Consider the following 26,468-nt stretch of genomic DNA (forward strand, 5'->3'; position numbering starts at 1 on the left):
GTCCCGCTGTTTGTTTTGTATCACAGTTCTTGTTTATGCCGCTCATAAGTTATGCCCTTGGACGGGTGCTGTTCCTAATAACCATGAAATGGCATTGGGCTTGTTCTTACGGGAGTCAGTCCAGCAGGTGGCGCTTCCAATATATGGGACTTTTATCTTAGGCGGAAATTTAGATTTGTCGGTAAACAATGACTACCATAAGCACGATTGCTGCATTTGGAATGATGCCTTTATGGATATTCACTTAGGAAAGCACATATTTGATTCTGGAGATCTTGCGGTACCTTATGATAAAATAGGCATGTACGCAATTGCCTTAGTTTTACCACTGGCCATTGGATTTTGCATTCAGAAATACTTGCCGAGGTTGACAAGAATTTTAGTGAGGATTTCTGAAACCGGCATCGACAATACTCATTTTATTTATAGGCCCTGTCGACAAGTAGCTAACCTTTACATGTTTGAACTGTTTTCATGGCAAATCGTAGTAGCCGGGCTGGGTCTGCCTTGGCTCGGATACTTGGCTGGTTTTATAGGTGGAAAAGCGTTCAGACAACCCCCGGGTGATATACTAGCCATCGCGATAGAAACTGGAATACAGAATACGGGAATATCAATATTTTTGTTACGTTTCACGTTGCCACAGCCCGAGGGTGATCTCACAACAGTGGTACCAGTTGCCGTCGCGATTATGACGCCGATACCCTTGATGCTGATCTATTTTTGCAAACTATGCAGGCAAAAGTTTTGTATCAGCCCTGACCAAGTACCTCTCAAAAAGGATAATTCGTCGACTATGATCGCAGCTCCTTAATAATTTCTCAAATGGCATCACTTTTATAAATTTAATTAATTTTTAATAATTGTACATAGATATGTAAAGTTATTATCTGAATTTTTACAATGAATTTGTTATCACATATTGATAAGTATAACATATATCAACTTGTTAGTCTTGATGAGTCAAAAATTTTTTCAATAATGATATTATCATATGGAGTTTATTCATATGGAAATATTTCGTACCATGTTGTGGTTTGATATGTTATATGAAATTATCACAGATGTTTGTAAAAAACATTTCAAATTCGTAAATACTATGTATATCAGTGTATATAATAGTTACTTAGTAATTTTTTTTTAATTATTGGTAATTGTTAAATGTTTATTGTTAATAGGCAAATCTGAAAGATAATCTCTACATCATGATTTACTATGTATATCAGTGTATATATAGTTGTAAGAAAAAATTATTTCCAGTTATTGTTACTTAAAGTATTGTTGTTTATATCTAATAACTAAATTATATAAATATTTATCATAATTAAATCTTTTATTTCTTTATTATTTGCATTTGTAATATATTATTGACGCAGTACTTTGAATGTATAAATTGCATTTTAATTCCCACTGTGTAATTCATAACATTTGAATATGTTTAACTTTTAAATTTCTGTAATGTTTACACGCGGTACAATATTCTTAAAATCAAATTTAAATCCTCGACATATTATTATTCAGAATAATGGCACATTTCTTACAAACTTTTTCTCTAATATTTCATAATTATTCTAATTGACTAATAAAGATGACTTAACAATATTTTTGTGTGTCCCAAATTTGTAAGATGAATATTTTAAAATAATCATAAATGACTAGAATTATTTTTGATATCTTATCTACCGTTTTCCAAAATTATCTTGACAAATGTATCTATATTTAACAATTTTTAATTGAAAGCAAATAATTATTTAATCATTTTTAATTGCGAGTGGGCTTATAAAGTTTTCATACAGCCTCATTCTGTTTATTGCACACAAAAGTGCATAAATTAGATGCAATTGATTAAAATACAATATTATTGTTTATATGAAATGAGCATTCGATTATGAAATGAGTTTATATTGCGTTATAAAATCGATTCGGTCTATATGATTGTTCTTTTTTACTTATGATAATGCAAAGAACAATATATATTATAAAAGTTTAAAATATAAAATAAATTAATTCTTAATCCTGGAATAAAACCCACGTGTTCACAAAATCATTTCAATTGATCAGCTGTTTTACACCAGAGATACTTAAAACATAATATATTAATATATAGTATCTAATGAATAAAATTAAGATATCGAATAATCAGAATTACGTGTAATTATCACTTAATAAATTACTCATTATATTTTAAACAATGTTATCAAAATATTGTAATTCATATGTTATCATAAATTAACAAAAAATTATGTTTGCATGAATAATTTATCGAACATACTAATTATAATATGAAAACCATTTATTCATCAGTCAAAAAATAATGAAAATAATTTAAAATTGTATTACAATAATTAACATTAAAAAATTGATTCAGCTCATACAAAATTAATAAAATAATAATTGCTAGATAGTAAAAAAGTCAGTCTCTTTAATTTTTTAAAATGTGCAAAGATAGCAATCAATATGAGTAAAATGTTGGAGTATATTATTGATGAACATTTTGATGTTTTTTTTTTAACTTTTGTAATATGAATATATCATTTCATAGTAGATATACGTTTGCAAGAATAAAATTGCAAATTTTTGTTTATGTAGTCATTTGCTCACAGTATCAATTTTCATTTCCTACTTTGCATTATGATCATTTAATATGAAATATGTTGAAGGTTTATTCTGCTAATTACTATCATATTCATGAAAATTATATATTTTTGCTAAATTTGTCAGATACTAAAATCGTATTTTTTTTAAATTATAAACATCATATCAAATTGTGAGTAAATTATTCAACTTTTAACAGATTAACAGAGCAATATTTTTATAATTTAAATTTTTTACACATATGAATAAAAACTTCAAACAAACTTTCAAATAGTATATAGATTTGGAATTATTGAAGGAATATTATATTACAAATAAGTAAATTTAAATCAATTTTACCTATAAAATATTATATGTAAATATAATAACAAGTGGATATAACAATATTTTCCGTATTTTGCAAATAAATGCTATCAAATTTTAAAGTAAAATTTTTAGTTTTTTTAGTATCAAACTGACTATTCCAATTTGCATTATTCAAAATAAATATCGGTTATCGATTGTGACAAAGACATATATACCTGGAGCAGACCTTACCTTTCTACTTATTCCAATTGCCTCAAGAGGCGCCTGAAGTCAAACTATTTTGTATAAGGATATCCTATCTAATAATATTTGTTTTTAAATCTTTGTTCATCATTGTGCAATCGGCAATGCGTTCGATCGATTCACTTTTGGACTAAGCTTGGAAGAGTAAACATCTAAATAAAGGTGAGAGGGCCGAATAACTTTCGTAACATACGTATTTATTTTAGTTTGAAATCGATGTACTGAATACATTTATTCTATGAATTGATAGCACTTTAATATGAAAACTATAAAGTTATTATTATGATTTTTCTAAAACTTTCTTTAATATTTAGAGGCAATAAATGCATTTCTAGTCAAACAATTCCGCGTATAACTTCTTCAATAAAGTTTGGCATATATATTTCGTTTCAAATAATTTTTTTATAATAAATAATTGAAATATTAGGATGAGATTGTAGTAATTATGGATTTTTTTTAGAAATTCTCAATGTTGTATTTAATTAGTTGACTTTCTGCTTTGTTAAAAACATAAAAACAATCATGAATGTGGTAAATAAAAATTATACTGATATTATTCTAAACTGACGAAATAGAATGTTGTTCAGAATAAGTTTCTTAAAATTAATGTGAAATTCAGACAGTTACGGGCAATTTTTATCAAATTTTTGCTTTTATAATGTTACGATTAACAATAATATGATCACAAAAATAGATTTTGGTTTGAGTTTTTTAAATAAATTTAATACAGAATATACACCGTAAATTTATAATATCGGACCAAATGTTTTACTCATGGATCTGAATTTTGACAAAGTATGAAATATTAAATTAAATTCCTATTTTCTGTTTTAAATATATAGGTATATATATATATATATATATATATATTAAATTACGTATATAATAATCTAGATACTTATTCTAATTTTATGCTATATATTTTTCAGGTGCTGTTTCGATTCGCGACGTGTTAAAGACTATACAGTTAGATTCGTGTTTTGTGAGATCATAAGGTAATTTATATATTTCAATTAAGTTTAACAAATTATCTTACAAATTTACTATGAATCTACATATTTTGTTTTAAATTTTAGATCACAAATTAGTGATGGTGATGGTCCAAAGGAGCTGATGCGCGATGATGGTGAGTGATTTTAATTTTTAAGCATGCTTTAGGTACAATACTGTTAATTAGAATATTTAGCGTCCACTACTTTTCAATTACTTAAATTGATATTGATACTTCATTATGCAAATTATGTAAATAACATTGCCAAATGCTTACTTTTTGCTAAGATCACCTTTTTAGTTCGTTGCCTATCAATATATTATTCCACATGGGATGGAGTCGAAAGTGGGTAGTGGGTAGTGGGGTCGTGGGTATTGGGTAGTGGGTTGCAAACGCAATTCGGCCGTCGATAGGTAATTCGAATCCCCCGCCAGCTCCTCGTAATAGTTTAACTTACTTAAACTGTAACATGGCAAAGCGTTTGAGTCTAATGCGGACTAATCACGAATGATTTTCCCATTTTCTCCCTACTTTTGCAACGGCCACTTGATAGATGAAACAGATGAATTCTGCAGATAATTGGAACCATCACATTAGATTACATCAATTCTATGGTAAGGGTCAATGGGCCTTGAAAATTGCATTACGTTGATATGCGTTAATTTAATTTTCTGGATAAAAATTCGATTCGGATATACAAAGTTCTCGTGACAATGCAACAGGAGAATAATTAGAGGGTTCTAATGCTAATGAAAATCGAAGATGTTGGAATGAATAAATTATGCTGAATTGAATTAAGACGCAATGGATTGCTAATTGCTTGAGGGTTGATTAATGGAGGCGGATAGGATCGATAGCACATTTTAAATAAATTTTTGTAATGCGAATAATTCTTTGTATTGATACTACCAGCTATATCTCATACATTGCATAACAGAAACTGTTCATAAATATACCTGCTTTATGTAGACAGAGGCGTCAAATAGGTTGTACCGGTTGTATATAAACAATGACTCGACTTGTTTTGATCAGTAAAGATTTCTAGTTTTCTGTACTTTAATGTACGTAACTAATACTGATCATAAAATTTATTCTAATCAATAAAGTAAACACAATTAACATTTATTAGTATCCTTTCTAATACTACTATTGCCAATGAACATTAACATTAGTAGTCGAAAAATTACGTTCACAAATTGCTATTACGATGATATAATGCGTAGCCTAGGTCCAAAAATATTTTATTTATTATAGATCACAAATATTCTTTTTGATTCATTATAATCAATTGAAAATCTAAATTCTCGTTCTTCAAATATATCGAATATATTAATCAAATAATCGATTTTAAACATCTTATACTTTAACCCGCAATTATCTACAAACTATTATTCTAATCAGGTTTACTCAAAGGTACTCTTCACTATATCATGATAATACTGGTTGACAATAGTTTTATCTATCTATTGTAGTTTGATATAATGATAAAATGACTCACAAAGTTATGTAAAAGTGACGCATTTTTGTACATAAAGATTTTAACATCCCAAATTACATAAGCCGTTTCGGTAAATAGAATTGGACTGCTAATTGCAAGTTAGTAAATAAAATTAGACTATTTTTCAAAAACGTTAGAATTATTTATACCTTAATTTTTTAAATTATAGATATCTTAGTTGGCAAGAAGTATTATTACGACGAAATCCTAGTTACAATTGTTATTTGAAAACGATCCAAAACATACTGGGGTGTGTTTGTATTTTGCATGACTGAATATCATAACGGTACCTTAGAAAATTGTTCGGAGAAATACAGTCGTGTCAGACTTGTGAGTAAAGTTCCAGGCAAATTTCGCAGATAGATTTTTTTTATTTTTTTTCATTAATTGCAATCTGTATTGAAATAAAAAAATAGACATTCAGTAATTTTTGATGTTATGACTATCAACCACTAATTCTAAAAGAATATTTAGTAAGTTATATGAGGAAATAAATCTATAGACAGGGTATATACAATAAGTAACATGTTGGAACGATAATAAATAAATGAAATCAAATAAAAAAATAAAAATAAGTAATTATGATCAATGAATTATGTCCCAGTGAAGATATATTGTCAATGCTCCAGTCCACCGAAGCGGCGCTTTCTTCTTAGGCGTTTGTTTATTTTTATCTTCAGTAGATTTCTGTCTAAGGTGTTGAGATCGTTCTCTGCTGAATTCTTACATTTTACCTGAATATAAGACAAAAAAACTTATATTTTAGATTCGTGGTTTTTACTTGCAGATGATGTTTTTTAAATATTGACTGATATAACTATAATCAATTTGCTCATGTGTTCTTTTCTACAGTATCTACCTAATATTCGTTTATGGGCAAATACTTTCCTCCGTACCATAATCCCTTGACGGTTTATTCACGTGAGTTTTTTTTGACAATTCAGAAGTGATTCCATACGATGCCGACGGTTATATCATATATACATTTTAGATCGACGGTATGAGGATTTGTAGGCTGTAGGCGGATTTGGAAGTGTAGGAGTTGGCACGATGCAGCGACTGCTTTGACACATTTCGCGTTATCGAGTTACCTGAGCAGGCATTGTGCCGCAATTCGATGATACATCGTATAACCCGCGGGAGATTCAATATACATCGATACGGATTTTTTTTTATTTGCGACATATCGTGTCACATTCTGATGCGAATTTTCGATTGATATCGATGTCTTTTTATAAGCCGGATTCGCTGAATGGTAAATTCGTTACCATAGGCAGTACTAGTTAAAAATACAGGCAAAACGGTAAATTGAATCAGTGGGGGAAGTGAGTCGGTAGATGATAACAAATATTAATTTGATATAACGTATTTATACCAAACCCAAATCATTTTATATAAAATACCCGATCTAATTTTTTGCATAATTCAAAATAATTTACTGAAACTCGAGATTTTTGACTCGTCAAGTTCTTGTTTATGTGCCTGACACATATTTCTTTCAACTAGCTTTCAGTATAATTGTATATTTCCTTTATTATTTGCTTGTGTTTTATTGACACTCAAGGTGCTGTCTGCATTATTCCCCGACTGTATGCATTTTCCATATGTCATCATATAATAACCAAGTTTCGATTGTTCCAACGGCTTTCGAAATCTGAGCAATCAGGCGAAGTTGCAGCCATAATGCGCTCGTAATCGTAAGTCAGTGTTTAGTTATGACGATGTATCATCCAACTATTCAACTATCATATTATATATATATATATATATAATATGCTAGTGCAATATCCGTTAGCAAGGCTCCAGAAATACAACACGAACGCACACACGACACTCCGTTTGCGCTGAAATCGTAATTTCCGCCGAAATTTATATATTGTTTGCGCACAATCAATTTAAAGTCTTCCAGAAGAGACACTATTTCGAACGATAAATACGTTTTCTTGCACTATAACCATTTCCGAGCAATAAAGTGAGGTTTGTTAAAAACAATTAATTTCTACAAGCAATAAGATATTATAAATATTTTATTTATTTCTTGTACTGCATGTTATCATTTCAATCTCTTAAGGGGGTATGATATTGTAGAAATTCCAAAAATAGTTTTTTTTTTCATATTTTCTAAGTTTAACTATTTGAAAATATGTGTACGAGAGGATTTTTGAAAATTCATTAATAGGATGTCTTCTTCAATTTGTTGAGTTCTACTAGACTGATTTACTTGAAATTTTTGTAGACTCTTTTTTATAGGCTTGTTTCCGGTACATACTTGCCTCAGCTCAAAAATTTTATTTTTACTATTTTTAAATATTTCGAGAAACTCAAGAAAGGGCTGAGAAATGGATTTTTTTTCAAATAGTCACAATTTTGTCAAATTTATTTTTCAACTTAATACTAGTAATACCTTTGCGACATTATAGATTAATAGATTTTTTTTTTCATTTCTGGAGGGCTTTTGGAATTGTGGTCGTGGTCACATGTCGACTTTTTGAGACCCCGAACTTCAACCACTGTTAATCTTTAAAATTATTAAATATTTTTTGTTCTAATTTTTTTGTACTCTTGTAACGTTGATAAAGAAATTATAAAAAATATGATAATTTAAAAATTGTATGCTTTTTTACGATGATTTGAAAATGACCTAAAATTCATGTCTCTAGAATACTCCCTAAAAGGATAATTTATATTTGATGACATAACTACGTGATGTGTTGAAATAAATCCACTAATAATAATTTAAATTCTTATCTAGTACAGTGTATGTATGTGTCGTACATATTTTGAATATTTTTCCTATGTATACTTTTAGAAGTCTAAGATCTCTTACGATTTCCAAATGTTATAAAAATACGTACACTATATATTACATACGGTCTAAGAAAAACCTTCAGCAGCAGAATATAGCGGAAAATCTTCTTATTCAAAAACTAATAGTCTAGCTATAATTCAATAAAACGATTCTGGCTCGGTAGAATTTTCCAATATACATTTATAAAATTCATCCGCGGCGAGCAATGCATACAAAAAAACTCTATTTTGATTTATTCGGAACGACAGTGAAGGAATTTGCTATGAAGCCTCAGGCAACACTCTCGGGATATGAGGACGGGGATCCCCAAACTTGGGAAAAGTAGAGACTAAGAATTGAATTATTTTAGTTTCGAAAAACATACGTTTTATATTGCAATATTGCTTTTTGAATACTATTATAGAAAAAAAATTGCTCCAAAACCAGAAAAAACAAGCAAGTTTGCTGACAAACCAAAACACGACCACCGAATGAGAGAAAACCGCAGATTTATATTTATATATGAACTAAAATACATTTATATAGAAAATGTTGTAACTAGGTGCAAAAGTTCTACTAGGAATTAAAAAATACAAAACAATCCTTAAAAATGTTGAACACTAATATACTTTATTTCATTTTGTATCTTATTGATCACACAAATCAATTACTCGCTCGTAAATTCTAGTTTAACTATAAAAAATGGAAGTAATAGATAGATTATATGTTTAGTTTCACAATTAAGTTTGTTGGAAAGTCGAAATAACATATCATGCTGACTTACAAAATTTTACAAACTCAACTGTAATTTAAAAATTTTAAATTAAATATTAATATTATCAAGTACCTAACATTTTAAGAAACTCTGTCCACGTCGAAGTATAAAGAATTATAGAGTTTTGTTTACTTTGTGTCAAAGGGGAAAAGCCGTATATCCGTACAATTATTATTTTTTAATATAACTTTTAGTCCGAGTCAATATTATTACTAATTCAATATTAATTTCGCAGCAACTGCATTTATAAGAACTAGAAATATTATGATTTGATTTCTCTAGGGTCAATTGTTTGCTAATATTTATATAGCAAATATAATTGGATTTGTATTTAATCTCCAAGGGATAATATACACAAACGTAATAAGAAATATTTCTTAGGTGATAAATAAAATATATCAATCTTACTTAATTCGAAATTATGATCATAAATGATGGTGATTATTAAATTTATTAAAATGAAAAGCAAGTTCAATATAGCAAAATGTTCTAATCACTTAGCGAATACATTTTTAATTTCCATACCGATTCCCATACATCTGCCTAATGCATATCTAAATATCCAATCCAAACAAGGTTGTCGATTAATTTACTAACTATGAAACTCTCGGCATTTGACACAGTTTAATCACAATGGAAATTAATTAATACCTTCGATATATCGGTAACTCTATCGATTAGAGTAGTGTGCCATTTCTGGATAACTAACAAATAATTAGTGATCAAGGACCATCTGATGGCGATAAACGTTCAGTTCCATCTGGAATCGAGATTGGCATCCTCGACCATTGATTCGGAGGCAATTGGCAATGGTTTCGCTTTCACGGTAAAGGATAAATGAAATTTTATAAATGAAATTATACCTAATGATTTTAATATTCACATAGTTGGTAATTGCGAAAATATCTAATAATCCAGTCTTGCTTTCTGTCTTTTGTCCCATCTTGATAAAGGTGTCTTAGACCAATTATAAAAAACTAAAAAAATATACTTTTGTTTGATGTTATATTTTTTGTACTTTTGTAATTACGTTTCGTTTTTTGTTATTAAAGTTTCAATTTAAAAAAAAAATCAATTTGAAAAAAAAAGATCCAATGTAGTGTCCAATGTAGTATCCAAAAGTAGTTGTGCTATCATATGAGGATTCTTAGGAGGAGGAAAGTGATATAAATATATATATATATATATATATGTATATATGTATATGTATGTATATGTATATGTCAATGTGTATATATTTCCCCATATGGTAGCACAAAGTGCACGTATCTTGAATCTTAGTTCTCGTATGAAAAGGTGCACATAAATACCGAGGCAAATAAGCAGAGATACTATTCCTATATTGAATACAACTCGTCTGATAGGTTTCGGATATTGCAAGTTTCACAGTACATTTTCCAATGCCCTACAAATTCAACAGAATGGAAATAGAATGTATGCAGTGCAATACCATCGTGCATACATATTTTAAGCTGAATAAGCTCAGCACATGCGTCAATTGCATCAGTGTTCATAATATATATATATATATATATATATATATATATATATATATTTAAACTGGCTGCAGCGATTGTACCGACTGTGAGAAAACGTGCGAAATATCCTTGCCGAAGGAATTTGAAAAACGCTCCAAAGGTAAATAATATGAGAACTGTTGCGAGGGAGTACGTGCCGAGTTCCTGGAAAATTCGAAAAAAGTCGAAAAAACGAGGAATAAACAGTAACGTCAACGATTAGTCTGGCACAACATTGATCAAAGATTTGATTTCATACTTAAAAATGCTAGAAATTGAAATTATTTAAATTTTGGTGGACTATCATATACATCTACAATTAGGTGCAGAACTATCTGTTGCTCTATTCTCAACTCTATGAAAATTTCATGTTTTTTGTCAATAGAAATTTTTGTTTAAAATAGCAATGTTGATGAAACACTATCAATTTTCCGAATAAATCCAATTTCTTAAATATTTACACAATTTCTTAAATATTTACAAAATTTTCACCTGACTTTGAATTCATCATTCACGTTGCTTCTTTGTTTCACTGCTTTTTACTATTTTGTACCAAAACATTATCTATTAGGTTTAATTTTATCGAATCAAATAACATTAGTCTCAAATTAAATTATCATGTTTTATTCACGTTATTATATTCTATTAAAAAAAAAATAATTTTTATAAGTATTTCAACTTCCCCATAGTTCAGGTTTTAAAACTCGGTGAATGAAAACAGAAGCAAGAATTAAATCTGTATGCACAGATTTTCATTAATTAATGCTAATTATAAACATGAAAGAGCTTTTATTCTTCACTTAATATTTGTCTTTCGTTATATTGTTGCCTTTCTTTTTGGTTATGAGCTCAAGTTAAATCCTACCTGGCAAATGTATAATTAAGTATTTTAAAGGAGAAACTGAGCGAAATATATTAAAAGTGGCTTGCGCTTTTTATGTATTCTGATGTTTTAATTAAATGCACTGTAAATATTCTGAAGCCGTTTAATCCTTGATATAATACATACATATATATATATATATATATATATGAAATTAAAAATTTACGTATTTTCGAGATGCATTAGAAATTGCTACATTTTAATAGTACATGTTATTTTAGAGCACAACTTTGTTGCTCTAATTTTTTCTTTAATAATTTGCAAATTGAGTATTTTTTTCAACAAAAATATAACGAATGAATAAGATTTTATATATATTTTTCCCAAATTAAATAGTCTTATATGATTCATTCAATCTTCAATAAATATTTCGCCCGAACAGTCGATACGAATCAATACTGTCGTTCGGTTATTTTTCTTTATGATAAAGGTCTACGAAAAAAAAAACGAAGATATTAGTTTCTGATGTCAGATTGTGTAGACTTTAATTTATTTTATGGGTTTTTGAAATGAACAATAACTTGACATAAAAATTGAATTTACTTTTTTATATGTCCATTCATTTTTTTATAAAAATTAGATTAATTTTTTCGTTCTTGATCTATTTGTTATAAAAGTCTTTTCCAATACCAGAGCGTTCTTTGAAAAAAGTGCTAATTGTAAGAAAATACACCCAACATCCAAGTATGAGGTACTGCTTAGGATAAATAATAATCCTTTAGAATTACGTTGAATAATAAAAATATTTTTTATAAAAAATATTTTTAACTGTTATAACTATTATATTACATAGTTTACAAAAATTATTTGCCCAAGTTGTAGTTCTTTAGTATGCAGTTTTGGCGCATTCCTATAGTCGGTATTCGAAATTCTCTATCCGATAGCTAGCTATTCATTTGATTATGTATCATATATTATATTATTATATATCATGTCTTATGCAAAGTTCTTTGTGAATTGAATTTATATGGATATCGATCTTGAATTCCAATGGATGGAACGAAATAAGTATTAACCGCCGAAGGAATGCGAATATAAAAATGCCTCAATATGCCATCTATCATATCGTACTCAACTATCGATTAAGGAATCGCTTTGGAATATATATTAGTAATCCTTATTTTGACGAATACATGTATACTATATTATTTTATATACATCAATCGATGTAATCTAAAATTTTGCTCTTGGGAAAATTGTAGTCCTAATTAATGATTTTATTGCAAGTAGTTCTGAGTCAGGTAATAAATAAGACAAAGATACGATACGAAGAAAGCATGTTTGTTGTAGTTTCTTGTATTGGAAACATGGGTGTTGTAAACCCATGCTCATGATGGCAAAGACGTTCCAATAAATCAAGTTTTGCCCAATTATTGGAAGTTAATGGCTGTACAAAGCATTATATATATTTATTTTTTGCTTTGTATGGATCCTATTATCCCCGACATAATTAGAATATACACATCGTCTTTTATCACGTTGTTCATTTATAATGATTTCTTTGGAAGTTCCGTCGTTCCTGGTTGAAAATGTTACGCCGGAGTCATTGTATGTATAATATTTTCACCATGACCATATTTCATCTTCGCCCATTTCTTTACAACGAAACAAAAAAGCGTTATTACGTAAAAAGCACACAAATTATCAAATGGTACCCGGAAAACAAGTCCGACACAAAATCACAAATGAAATCTAACGGCGCGCCTGAGCCGCATATCGCATTCGTAACGAGCTCGCGCTCCTATGGTGATGGATACAGAACATCGAGGGAAAAATTCGAATAAAATAAAAAAAAACATAGATACTAATAACAAAACTAATAGTAGACAATGTGCTTAAATAACATATGTTCTAATTTTCAATTTATGATATCAAATTTTATTTTATTTTATTTAGAAACATATATGTCCAATAACCTTGCTGAAATATTAAATACCAAGTATGAATGCTGTAAAATATATTTGGAGTTAAAAGCGCCGTTGCTAATTTTATATATATTTTTTTATTTATTTTTATTATTTACAATATGTTCCTATTTTACAAATAAGGGCTGACACACCCCTGTAACAAAATTTTAAAACAATATTTGATTATTATAAATTCCAAACAATAGTTTGGATAACTTGTAACTTTCGAGTTAACAATTCAATAAAAAAGAAGTATAAAAATAGTAGAGAGCTTAAAACTAATCAGTCAGGTCACGAACAAGTTCATTCTAAAATCTTGTCAGTTGTGGACATTCTCCTTCGCTCAGGATTTGCAGAGCTGAAAAACAAGATTTTTATTTTATATTGAATTGATTAAAAAGATTTTCTGTTAATTTATGTGTTAAAAAGAGTATTTACCTTTGTGTTGTTGGCAGTTGTAACTGCGTAAATCGCATTCATTAGCAAAAGTTTTGACTTCGCCGTTGGCTGCTGCGCAAACTGGTCTGTAATCCAAAGTGCACATGGTTGGACAGTTTTCTTCACTTCTTACAATTTTGGGACATTCGCCATCACTGATTTTCTGAAGAGCTAAAATAATATCACATTTAGTTAGAAAGGAGTTCTACTTTTTTGTTGCACATTAAATGATTCAACTCACATTTATTATTTACACAATTGTAACTTTGCAAAACGCATTCGTTGTTGAAAGTTTTCAATTCACCATTAACTCCGGCACAGACTGGTCTGTATTCCTTGGTACATTTCAAGTTGCAGTTCTTTTCGTTTCTGGTAATTTGAGGACATTCACCATCACTGATTTTTTTGAGTGCTAAAGTCAAGCAACTATTATTTAGTACAATAATAACATAAGCAAAAGTATTATGTGACTTATGCTCACATTTTCTTTGCTGGCAGTTGTAGTTTCTTAAAGCGCATTCATTGGCAAATGTTCTTAGTTCTCCACTTTCTCCAGCACAAACTGGCCTGTAATCAAATGTGCAGAATGATACGCATTTTTGTTCAGATTTCCTTTTAATTTCTGGACAAACTCCTGAGCTGACAACTTTGAATGCTAAAATTTTAAGGTTTTATATAGTTGTAAGAAAAAATTATATATCACAAACAATATGATGACAAGTTGAACATACATTGACGTTTTTGGCAATTGAAGGTACGGAGGACGCATTCATTTGCGAAAGTTCTGAATTCTCCATTTTGTTGGGTACATACGGGATTAAACTCCAAAGTGCAGAAGGAGTTGCAATCATTTTCAGCTTCTCTTGTTATTTTAGGGCATTCACCATCACTGACCTTCTTGAGAGCTGAATAAAAATAGAGCCATTTAAATAAGGTGCACATTAATTACTTGATTAGTATGTATTTGTAGTATGCTCACATTTGCGCTCTTGACAGTTGTAGTTTTTGAGAATACATTCATTTGCAAATGTTTTGATTTCACCATCGGCTGCTGCACATACAGGTCTGTAGTCAAAAGTACAGAATGAATTGCATTTTTCCGTCTCCCTTGTCATTTGTGGACATTTACCATCACTAAGTTTCTTTAGAGCTAAAACAAACAATTATTTATAAAATGCTATTCTGCATATTATTTTTGGGTAACTTACATTTCTTTTGGTGGCAGTTAAAGTTTCTCATTTCGCATTCATTGGAGAAAGTGATCAGACGTTCTCCTGGTGCCGTGGCACAAACTGGTCTATAGTCGTCCGTGCAGATTCCTGGACAAGCCAGATCCTCGGCAAACGATGCGGCAAAAGCCAAACACACTAAAATATTAAATTATGGTTACAACAAATTAGTGATAAACAAAATTAATTAGTACTTACATAGTGCTGCAATGCGTAAAAACGTCATTGTTTTCAATTTATAATATTTTCAACTTTTGGTAATAACTGGGATAGCTCTGAGAATCAGAATGATTCAGTTCCAATCAGAAGCTGATATTTATACAACTAACTTGTTGACAACCTGGTTATAATCACAAAGATAACTTCCGATAACAAATGAGCTGTTACCAAAAGTGTAAAAAATTACATCATGTAGTACACAAATTTCTCTCAGATAGCTTAATAAAATTGATATCTAAGATGTTATCACACTGTTTACTCATTGATTGATTCTCATTAAATTTTATATAGTAAATAATTATGTGCTTAATTGCTTTAATATCAATCTACCACCTGTGATAATAATTGTTTATCATTCATAGTTTTTGGTTGTCAAGGGAATTATTTAGCAGACACTTGTTTTGTTGATGTCTGCAAAATATATTAAATATGTTAATTAAACAAATAACTTGGTCGAGTTATATTCATAACGAATTTATTAAATTATTTAATGGGATATACGAAAATTTATGTTATCCTCAAAAATTATCTTAAATTAACATTTAATATATAGCAAAATTTTTTAAAACCACGGATTTATATTATTGATATTTGCCGACTTAGAATACAATTCACATAAATTTGCAGTACATAGAATATTGTAAACATTTCTTAGGCGTTTAGGCTATTTTATAAAAAAGAATTGTAATATGTCAAAATCTTAACTTGAAAAATGTCGAAATCAAGTCATAGATAATATATTTTTTTAGACTCCTATTGAATATTTTCATTATTTTATTAAATAATCAATACTTTTTGTTATGATTTATTACATTTGTGAACAAGATAACATAATTTTGTTACCAGGATAAAAATATACCTATATAAAAAAAGGTTTAACTTTCTGGTTATCTTAGGTTAACTGAAGGTTTTTATAAGTCCAAAAAGTTAAGATTTCTGAAAATTAGTTGTTTTCCACAAATAATTAAGTCACTTGAACCCCAGACTTTGCAATTAAAGTACATGTTGTCGCAAACATCAATTAAATTACAACAAATTGTTGTAAACAAATTAGCACATAAGATAATTGTTATGTCTGTATACTTAATAAATAAGACTATTTACTTCAATTATCTTTTACCTGATTTGATAATTATGCGATAATTAATTAGGAGATCGTAAACATGATTTTTGAAGTAGAAATCAGTGGCTGATTAACTATGGAAAATATTTCGAAGAACTTTGTTACGAATATCTTTGGGCTATTGATTGATAATATTTGAATAGAACGATATGTTTTCCGGTTACCTAGAGCAGATAAACGAGTTATTAAAAAAGATAAAATCATAGAACTAAAATATATCAAAGTTCATTTTCAAAATATATTTATTGCAGTAAGATTTACAATATATAATATTCTTAAAGATACATACGTTTTTTAATTAAACACTTTTACATACAATTGTTATTACTATAATTAAACATGGCTGTTATCTCTGTTGTATCACTAATAGTTTTTTGTGATCATGTAAATAAAATAACTATTGCCTACTGACTCTTCAAATTTGTTGCTTCTTTAAAAATTTTCATTTAGTTTAACTTACGAAGATTTATTACTTATGATCATACTTTACTTTTATAATCGCTATCATTTGTTTATATTATTTATCTAAATAACCACTTGAGATTGCATTGCATTTTCAGTTCCTCAATTATTGCACTACTTAATAATAATTGTTACAAATGATATTTATTTTACATATTTCAGATATTTTTGTATTAAACTGGGTTATTAAATTTAATTTCAAATTATGTTATAGTTCATAAACTTAAAATGCGACTTATGTTTTTTAAATAATTTTATACCAGAAATAATATTCTTATACTTTTACACTATTCATTAAAAATTAAATATAAGACTTTTTATCCAAAGTTTGGATTTGTTAAAATAAATAAAAATTAATAGATTAATTCTGAAAAAAATATTAATCACAAACACGGCTCTGTTAATACTTTTTAAGTACTAAATAATATTATTATGGTAAATCTCCAAGAATATTAATCAATTTTTTTAAATCATAATAGAAAGTATTTAAATAAGAATAGGTGCCATACAAAAGTTTTAAATTTTGAGACATTTATAAATACTGAAAAATGGTAGTAATACTTAAGCTTATACATTTATTCAGTACTTAATCAACTAATTTTCAAATTTAGTAAGTTTTGCCCACTTTCGAGTCTAAATATCTGAAATACTCACATTAATAAATATATTAATTATAATTAAACAAATTTTACTTTATGCAATATTTCTTTATTTTATAAAATTGTCAAACATTTTACAATATGACTGATATGTAAGGAGTACAATATATTTATATAATCTCTAAAAGCGTATAATGTTTTTTTTGGAATTGCGCTGCTTAGAGTCTGTTCATCTGGGGACATGCTCCTTCGCTGATGATTCTCAAAGCTGAAAAATGAAATAAGTTTAAATAAGATGCATAAAATATTAATAGGCATCTACTAGATTGATCTTTTATAATTACCTTTGTGTTGTTGGCAGTTGTAACTGCGTAAAGCGCATTCGTTGGCAAAAGTTCTGACTTCACCGTTGGCTGCTGCACAAACTGGTCTGTATTCCAAGGTGCACATTGTTGGACAGTTTTCTTCACTTCTTAAAATTTTGGGGCATTCGCCATCACTAATTTTCTGAAGAGCTAAAATAAAATAATGAATTAGGAAGCAGTTCTACTTTTTTGTTGCACACATTAAATGGTTCAACTTACATTTATTATTAACACAGTTGTAACTTTGCAAAACGCATTCATTGTTGAAAGTTTTCACTTCACCGTTGACTCCGGCACAGACTGGTCTGTATTCCTTGGTACATTTCAAGTTGCAGTTCTTTTCGTTTCTGGTAATTTGGGGACATTTACCTTCACTGATTTTTTTGAGTGCTGAAGTCGAGTAACTATTGTTTAGTACAATAATAAAATGAGCAAAAGTATTACGCGACTTATACTTACATTTTCTTTGCTGGCAGTTGTAGTTTCTTAAAGCGCATTCGTTGGCAAAAGTTCTTATTTCTCCATCGGCTGCTGCGCAAACTGGTTTGTATTCAAGTGTGCAGAATGATTGACAACTGTTTTCACTTCTTACAATTTCTGGACATTTTCCATCACTGATCTTTTTAAGAGCTAAAGCAAAACCACATTTGATTAGTAAAAGTAGTATCTTTAAAGTTTTTGTTGCATGTATTAAATTATATTATTAACTCACATTTATTATTCACGCAATTATAACTCTGCAAAATGCATTCATTGCTGAAAGTTTTCACTTCACCGTTGACTCCGGCACAGACTGGCCTGTATTCCTTGGTACATTGCAAGTTGCAGTTCTTTTCGTTTCTGATGATTTGAGGACATTCACCTTCGCTGATTTTCTTAAGTGCTATAACCAAAAAAAAGATTTATTTAGTACATTTATAAAATAAAAAGAACACGGTTTATCAAATTTTTTGTTGCATATACCAAGTTATGAAAACCTACATTTATTATTAACACAGTTGTAACTTTGCAATACGCATTCATTGTTGAAAGTTTTTAATTCCCCGTTGACTCCGGCACAGACTGGCATATATTCTTTGGTACATTTCAAGTTGCAGTTCTTTTCGCTTCTGGTAATTTGAGGACATTCCCCGTCGCTAACTTTCTTAAGGGCTAGTCAAATAAAAACTGTTTAGAACATGCAATTTTTTAGAGAATTATACTATATTCTTACATTTCCTTTGCTGGCAATTGTAGTTCCTTAAAGCGCATTCATTGGCAAAAGTTCTTATTTCACCATTAAATGCAGCCGCGCAAACTGGTCTGTATTCGAGTGTGCAGAATGATTGACAATTTCCTTTAGTTCTTAGAATTTTAGGGCAAACGCCTTCACTGACTTTCTGAAGGGCTAGAAGTACCATACGGGGTTATATAATTTTTAGGAGTTTATAATAGTCTAATTTTGTTTATACTTACACAAGTGATGTTCACAGTTATAGTTTTGTAAGATGCATTCGTTGTCGAAGGTTTTGAATTCTCCGTTCATTCCTGCACAGACTGGTCTGTAGATTTTAGGACAGTTTCCTTGGCATGCCTTGTCGCTTCTGATAATTTGTGGACATTCTCCATCGCTAATCTTCTTGAGTGCTAAAATAAATAAAATATACATGAAATATTTTTACCAAATGAGGCAATACTCAAAGACTTAAATGTACTTACATTTGCGCTGTTCACAGTTGTAGTTACGAAGGATACATTCATTAGCGAATGTTCTGATTTCTCCGTTGGCTGCTGCACATACAGGTCTGTAGTCAAAAGTACAGAATGAGGTGCACTTTTCAGTCTCCCTTGTCATTTGTGGACATTCACCGTCACTAATTTTTTTGAGTGCTGCGGAAAAGACTAATTAGATTCAGTGTTCTTCACAATTTTTATTTATTTACTCACATTTCTTTTGGCGGCAGTTGTAGCTACGCAAAACGCATTCATTGGAAAATGTTAGGAGACCTTCTCCTGGGGCAGTTGCGCATACTGGTGTATAATCAGCAGTACAGATTTTTGGACATAACAAATCCTCTGCGAGAATTGCAGACAGTCCTAAGACCACTACACAAAAATATCCGATTATTAAAAATATTACGTAAAATATGTTATATGTTACTTACAGATAACCGCAGTGTGCATGAGCGCCATAGTAATTATTTATATTTTAGCACCAAGTGGATGCAAATACAATCACTTCTAGAATAACACTGATTTTTTCTTTGGATGTCTCATATATTTATACAAATTTCTTGTTGATATAATTTTTATTGATTGACAAAATTTGAAAACAAGATATTTTGATAAAAATTATCATTGTGGAATCTAAAACTCAAATCGCATCTCGATCAGCGCCAAAACAAGGAAAGATTGTATCAGGCTAATTGACTGTTAAGATTTTAAGGCCCGGCATATGAAAAAATTAACAAATGGTCATAGTTCCAATGGAAAATTTTAGAAGAACAGGCTGTATGTGTCTTGATATATGCTTACAAGAAAATGTTATAGACAAATTTTTTGATTTCATTGCGTTTTCAAAATAGAAAAATCATCAATCGAATGTAAATAAACTAATAAATGAATGATACGTGAAATTTGGCTTTACTCAGAATTGTTTAATTTTAACAATAAATAAATCATATTTTTTTCATTGGAAGCTTACTTTCAAATATGTAGTGAATTTGGATATCTTAATAGTGATATCCAATTTGTCATTTACTAATTCTACTTATACTACATGACTATAGATCTTTTTTCACTTCTTTTTTTCATTGTTTCTAATATATTAAATATTTGAATTTGTTGTAATTAGTGCAGATACTAAATTCACCCTAAAATAATTTTAATTTATATATAAATAAATATTTCTTTTATAAATTAATTCCATGGTAACTAATTTTATCATAAAACGTCTCGAATGATGTAAATAAAAGTTGTTGACTTGTTTGATAAATTAAGATTATCGGTGAGTGCTTATAGATTTAAAATTCATTAACAAGTAATTGAGATTTTCAATTCAGATTGCTAGAATCTGTGTACAAAATCTTTCTCAGGTCAGTAACAGTACGAGCCAATTATTAGATTTTAATATTATGGATAAATGTTGTATCTTTCTTTAAACTTTATCAGTAGAAAAATATATTGGCAATATTTTTGATCAATCATTTTAATTTGCAGAATTTTAAAAATATAAGATACAATTAGATTGTTTAATTTTTATGAGTGTCGATATTCTGACTTCAAGGTTATGTATCGATTTCAAAAATAAAAAATCAACGCAAAATTTAAACAATTTATTATGAAACCATTAAAAACCAATTATTTTTGTAAAAACAAGTTGCTTTTGCTTGTTTGTTGATCAAGGTCAAAAACAATTTTTTCAAGTTTATGTGAATTAAGCAACGTCATTCAAAACAGAAGTATCTCATATTATATGAAACTAGGTTCATATGGTCTTCACCCTATTAGCTTATTGTCCTAGCAATGCAAGTAATTAATAATCATATTCTATCCAGAACACTCTGAGAGAACTTATTAAAATGAATTAAATTGATTGTTTTATTAATCTACAGAATTATCTCTTTAGTATGAACACCTCTAAATAACGTAACTTCTGATCAAATAGAACTTGTTATAAATCTCTCTACAAACTAGTTGGTATTGGTAGCCTTGAGGCAAGTTACATGAACTTCCCGAAATGTGTAAATAATCGACTTGGGTGTAAAATTACTACAATGGGTGTAAAAATACTACAATGTTTGTAAACAATACTACAATGGGAGTAAAATTACTACAATGGGTGTAAAAATACTACAATGGGTGTAAAATTACTACAATGTTTGTAAACAATACTACAATGGGTGTAAAATTACTACAATGGGTGTAAATTACTACAATGGGTGTAAAATTACTACGTGTAAAAATACTACAATGGGAGTAAAATTACTACAATGGGTGTAAAAATACTACAATGGGTGTAAAATTACTACATTGTTTGTAAACAATACTACAATGGGTGTAAAATTACTACAATGGGTGTAAAATTACTACAATGGGTGTAAAATTACTACAATGGGTGTAAAATTACTACAATGTTTGTAAACAATACTTCAATGGGTGTAAAATTACTACAATGGGTGTAAAAATACTACAATGGGTGTAAAATTACTACAATGTTTGTAAACAATACTACAATGGGTGTAAAATTACTACAATGGGTGTAAAATTACTACAATGGGTGTAAAATTACTACAATGGGTGTAAAATTACTACGTTTGTAAAAAAACTACAATGGGAGTAAAATTACTACAATGGGTGTAAAAATATACAATGGGTGTAAAATTACTACAATGTGTAAAATTACTACAATGGGTGTGTAAAAATACTACAATGGGTGTGTAAATTACTACAATGGGTGTAAAATTACTACAATGGGTGTAAAATTACTACAATGGGTGTAAAATTACTACAATGGGTGTAAAATTACTACGTTTGTAAAAATACTACAATGGGTGTAAAATTACTACAATGGGTGTAAAAATACTACAATGGGTGTAAAATTACTACAATGTTTGTAAACAATACTACAATGGGTGTAAAATTACTACAATGGGTGTAAAATTACTACAATGGGTGTAAAATTACTACAATGGGTGTAAAATTACTACAATGGGTGTAAAAATACTACAATGGGTGTAAAAATTACTACAATGTGTAAAAATACTACAATGGGTGTAAAATTACTACAATGTTTGTAAAAATACTACAATGGGTGTAAAATACTACAATGGGTGTAAAAATACTACAATGGGTGTAAAATTACTACAATGTTGTAAACAATACTACAATGGATGTAAAATTACTACAATGGGTGTAAAATTACTATGGGTGTAAAAATACTACAATGGTGTAAAAATACTACAATGGGTGTAAAAAATACTACAATGGGTGTAAAATTACTACAATGGGTGTAAAATTACTACAATGGGTGTAAAATACTACAATGGGTGTAAAATACTACAATGGGTGTAAAATTACTACAAGGTTTAAACAATACTACAATGGTTGCAAAATTACTACAATGTTTGTAAAAATACTACAATGGGTGTAAAATTACTACAATGTTTTTTACCGCAATTTTTTACCGCAAAATGACATTTTTTAACTTCCCGAAAGAGAAGTTTATGTTTTCATCAAAAAATCCGATTCGCTAATTTTATGTTTTCTCGACGTTTCAAGCCATTCTGAATCGAATGAGACCAAATTTGGAAAAAGTATGTGTGTGTGTGTGCGTGTATGTGAACAGATTTTTTGCCGTAAATCGACGTTTTCTCAAAAACGGTTCAACCGATTTCAAAAAATTAAAAGCCATTCGATGTATCTCAATGAGGACTAGCGTTTCTGAGTTTTAAGTAATAAGTAAAAAAAATATTTAAAGGAATGCTGAAAGGTCGTTTTTAGCCATATCTAGTTTTCCGTGCAGCCCTAGTCATTCGACTAGCCGTCGTCCTACCTTCCTTTTTCTTACCTTCGGCGTGTGCGTGCGGCAGCGGGCGATCGTCGCGCGACGCGCTTTGCGGAGTCAGGTGTTGAATAATGATGGAATGGTTTTTTGGCGCGGAAGCTGTTTGTCTCATATTAAATCAAAACAGGCCGAGGAGAAAAGGAAGCGTTGGAGAAAGCAGCAACACGCTAATACCACCAGTGGGTGGGAAACGGGGAAACGAGGAAACAGAAAAATCGGAAAACGGGGCGCTCTATATGTAGCGCGTGTTACTATGTTCATGCAAGACTGATGCGACAATACATATGACTTAATACGAAAACTCGAAAAAGCTCTTGTGAATTGTTATCGGAAAAGTGCTACGTCGTCGAAGATATATTGACGTGATATTTTGATATGAATGATACGAGTACCACGACGACAGGCTAGTATAATAGTATCAGAATGTGGTACAGGCGAGGGAGTCGTATAAGCGAGGAAACGACGGAGAGATTCATTACCAAATCGATACCTATATATGTAGTATCTATGCAATATTGCAACATGGTGATGATTTTCGCATAGCACGTATAGTATTAACAATAACATGTTGATTGACGTTAAATTTATGTATTTGATATATACATTCTTGTATAATCTTGAAACTATCATGTAAGTGTAAGTAGCATTTTGTCTTAAGGCAATTTGTATGAACTATCGGGATCCTGATATGTGTACATTCTAATATTTGCCTACGTAAATATTCGGTCATTCAAGTGCTCGAACATGCGTCAAATTTAATCTTTTTCAATCATTAAAAAGAAATTTATCTGATAATATTTTTATCAAATGCTAATCTACTGATTTCCAACTGATATCTGTCAAACAGTTTTTGAATTTTCAAAATCGATTCAAGATTTTTAAACAAGTCAACGCTGTGAAAACTTTTGCTCCTATATTCTAATTACAAATTAACGGCTCGCAATTAGTAAGTAGATATATATTTTTACTATAGTCTTTTTTATTTCAATATTCAATTTTACTTTTTGGAGCATAGATTAAAAATAGACTTATGAATTAGAATTTGCTAATAGTATCATAAAAACTTTATAAACCGCATATTTCTTAGTGAATTACCTACATAATACATTCTATTATATTCCTTGATTTGTGTCATGTCAATCACCAACAAATTGCCAACTTCATGCTTCTCTCTAATTACCTCTACATGTCTGGTGTTGATAGAACACAATAATTGTACCTAAATATAGCCTCTAATCCGTGGCTTTGGCAATCTTCAACAATAACAGAATTACATTTAATCCTCCTTGTCATTTCTGTATTAGTTTTAAATATTAAAGAGATATAAATTCTTACAGTCCATTTGTATCAAGAGTATACCATAGCCAGAGTATCTTTTAGAAAAATCTATGAAGAATGTTCGGATTGATTTTGTTCCGGTAGGATGCGTTTTGGCAATTTGCCTTGTTCCATTTCTAGACATATATCTCATAGTATTGTCAATAGTAGTATTTTAAAAATAGCATGTTAACTCTATATATTAAATGAGCATGCGTGCAGAGCCAAATTATACATAAGTCAAAATCAAAATTTAATACTTACAAATGTACTGTAGATTCCGTGACTAGGATTTGCATCCCGGCCTACAACCATTGATGTCTTAGAGTCCTTTATTATTTATTATTGCATTACCTTTGTAAAAAACTTCAGCAAAGATTCTAGAAGACTCGTCTCGGATTTATAAAAGATTTATCCCAAACTGTTAGAGTAGTGCGTAATACTGGTTAAAAAGGTCTCCAATCGTTATCAGAAAACCCACAACAGGAGGTGGATAACCTTTTTATAGATTCGAATGTGTGGGTACTTAAGTCTAGGTTTTGTAGGTAGGTTTTTCGACCTCTACGTGATGGCCCCTTTCATAGGAAGGAAACTTTGTAATAAAATTTTCATTAAAAATACATCAGGGCGAAAAGATACATCTACATGGTAATAAATATACATACATGTACACTATATGCACTATATTTTTTTACTCTATTGCGAACGAGTTATAAAGTTACTTTCGTTCAAAATAGATTCAAATTAGATAATATTACAAAATCGTCGTTAACATGTTGAATAATAGTTTAAACGTTAATTTTATTTTACTGTGTTATCAAATTTATACCAATTTTTATACACAATGCTTCAAAATTTTTGAGTATGCTTTAAATATAAACTCCTCCAATCAATCATCTCAGCTTGGTAGTTTCATTATAAATATGATTTGCACACAAGCCAAATATTATCTTACGCTCATGTTATTAGAAAAAATATAATCTCCCGCGGTTACAAGCGAATTGTCTGCATATTCCTCGCACATATATATTCAAAATCCCTCAGCTTTGAGTTTCAATTTAACGTAATTTAGAAAACATATACCGGATTTACGAATCTGGTCCATACGGGGCGGATGGATATGTCAAAGGTTGGCACCTTAGTAATCAGTATACAAAGTATCACGTTGCGATATTCCCGCTGCCACATCCCGCCGCGTGAGTCCCATCAGCGATATGATCCGGGGCGATATATTTTTTATTCGCTTCATTTCGCCCTGCGCCCATTGGCACCATTACGAAAAATAATAGCGTTCTTGTTTTTGACGTCTGTGGAAAAAAATCTTAGCCGCCTGCAACTGTTTTACTGTGTAACTGTGGTGGTGGCGATGGTGGTGGTGTTGTATTCTCCTCGGGAGAAAACTGTATTCAGAATAAAAACATCAAAAGTTGTTTAAATCCGCTACGAAGCAACGAAGCGCTCGCAGCTTATTTACATATTTATTTTTCATTGCAGAGAACGGCTCGGGTTCGGGTTCGGCATCGGGCGATTCTGTGTCGATTCGTCGCAGTTTTCAACGGTAAGAGAATAGAAAGATTTTATCATTGAGATTTTTAATATAACTATGTTTGCACGTGTTCTTAAGACTATATTATTATTTAAACGTTAAGGGTTCATCATACTTCAATG

General features: G+C 29.7%; 1 protein-coding gene across 1 annotated transcript; it reads right to left on the minus strand.

Annotated features, from left to right (window-relative positions):
• Window positions 1-13,660: 13,660 nt before the first annotated feature.
• Window positions 13,661-15,448, minus strand: LOC113370747 (ovoinhibitor-like). The gene is made up of 8 exons (XM_026611436.1): window positions 15,369-15,448; window positions 15,150-15,308; window positions 14,921-15,091; window positions 14,673-14,846; window positions 14,423-14,596; window positions 14,183-14,353; window positions 13,942-14,112; window positions 13,661-13,861 (listed from the first exon to the last, which is right to left on the minus strand). Exons 1-8 carry the CDS (start codon window positions 15,394-15,396, stop codon window positions 13,812-13,814), a joined length of 1,098 nt encoding a protein of 365 aa, XP_026467221.1. The 5' UTR covers window positions 15,397-15,448; the 3' UTR covers window positions 13,661-13,811.
• Between the last annotated feature and the right edge of the window lie 11,020 nt (window positions 15,449-26,468).

The sequence above is a fragment of the Ctenocephalides felis genome, unplaced genomic scaffold (genome assembly GCF_003426905.1).
Source record: "Ctenocephalides felis isolate EL2017-DRISC unplaced genomic scaffold, ASM342690v1 CF-g0.4_SCAFFOLD_01492, whole genome shotgun sequence".
NCBI classification, from domain to species: domain Eukaryota; kingdom Metazoa; phylum Arthropoda; class Insecta; order Siphonaptera; family Pulicidae; genus Ctenocephalides; species Ctenocephalides felis.

Excerpts from the sequence above, each read along its gene's own strand:
- LOC113370747 (XM_026611436.1), bottom strand. The coding sequence starts at position 15,396 with ATGACGTTTTTACGCATTGCAGCACTAT. Across the intron at positions 14,597-14,672 it reads CAATTGCCAAAAACGTCAAT|CATTCAAAGTTGTCAGCTCA; the intron begins GTATGTTCAACT and ends TTAAAATTTTAG. Across the intron at positions 14,113-14,182 it reads CAATTGTGTAAATAATAAAT|CTCTTCAGAAAATCAGTGAT; the intron begins GTGAGTTGAATC and ends ATATTATTTTAG.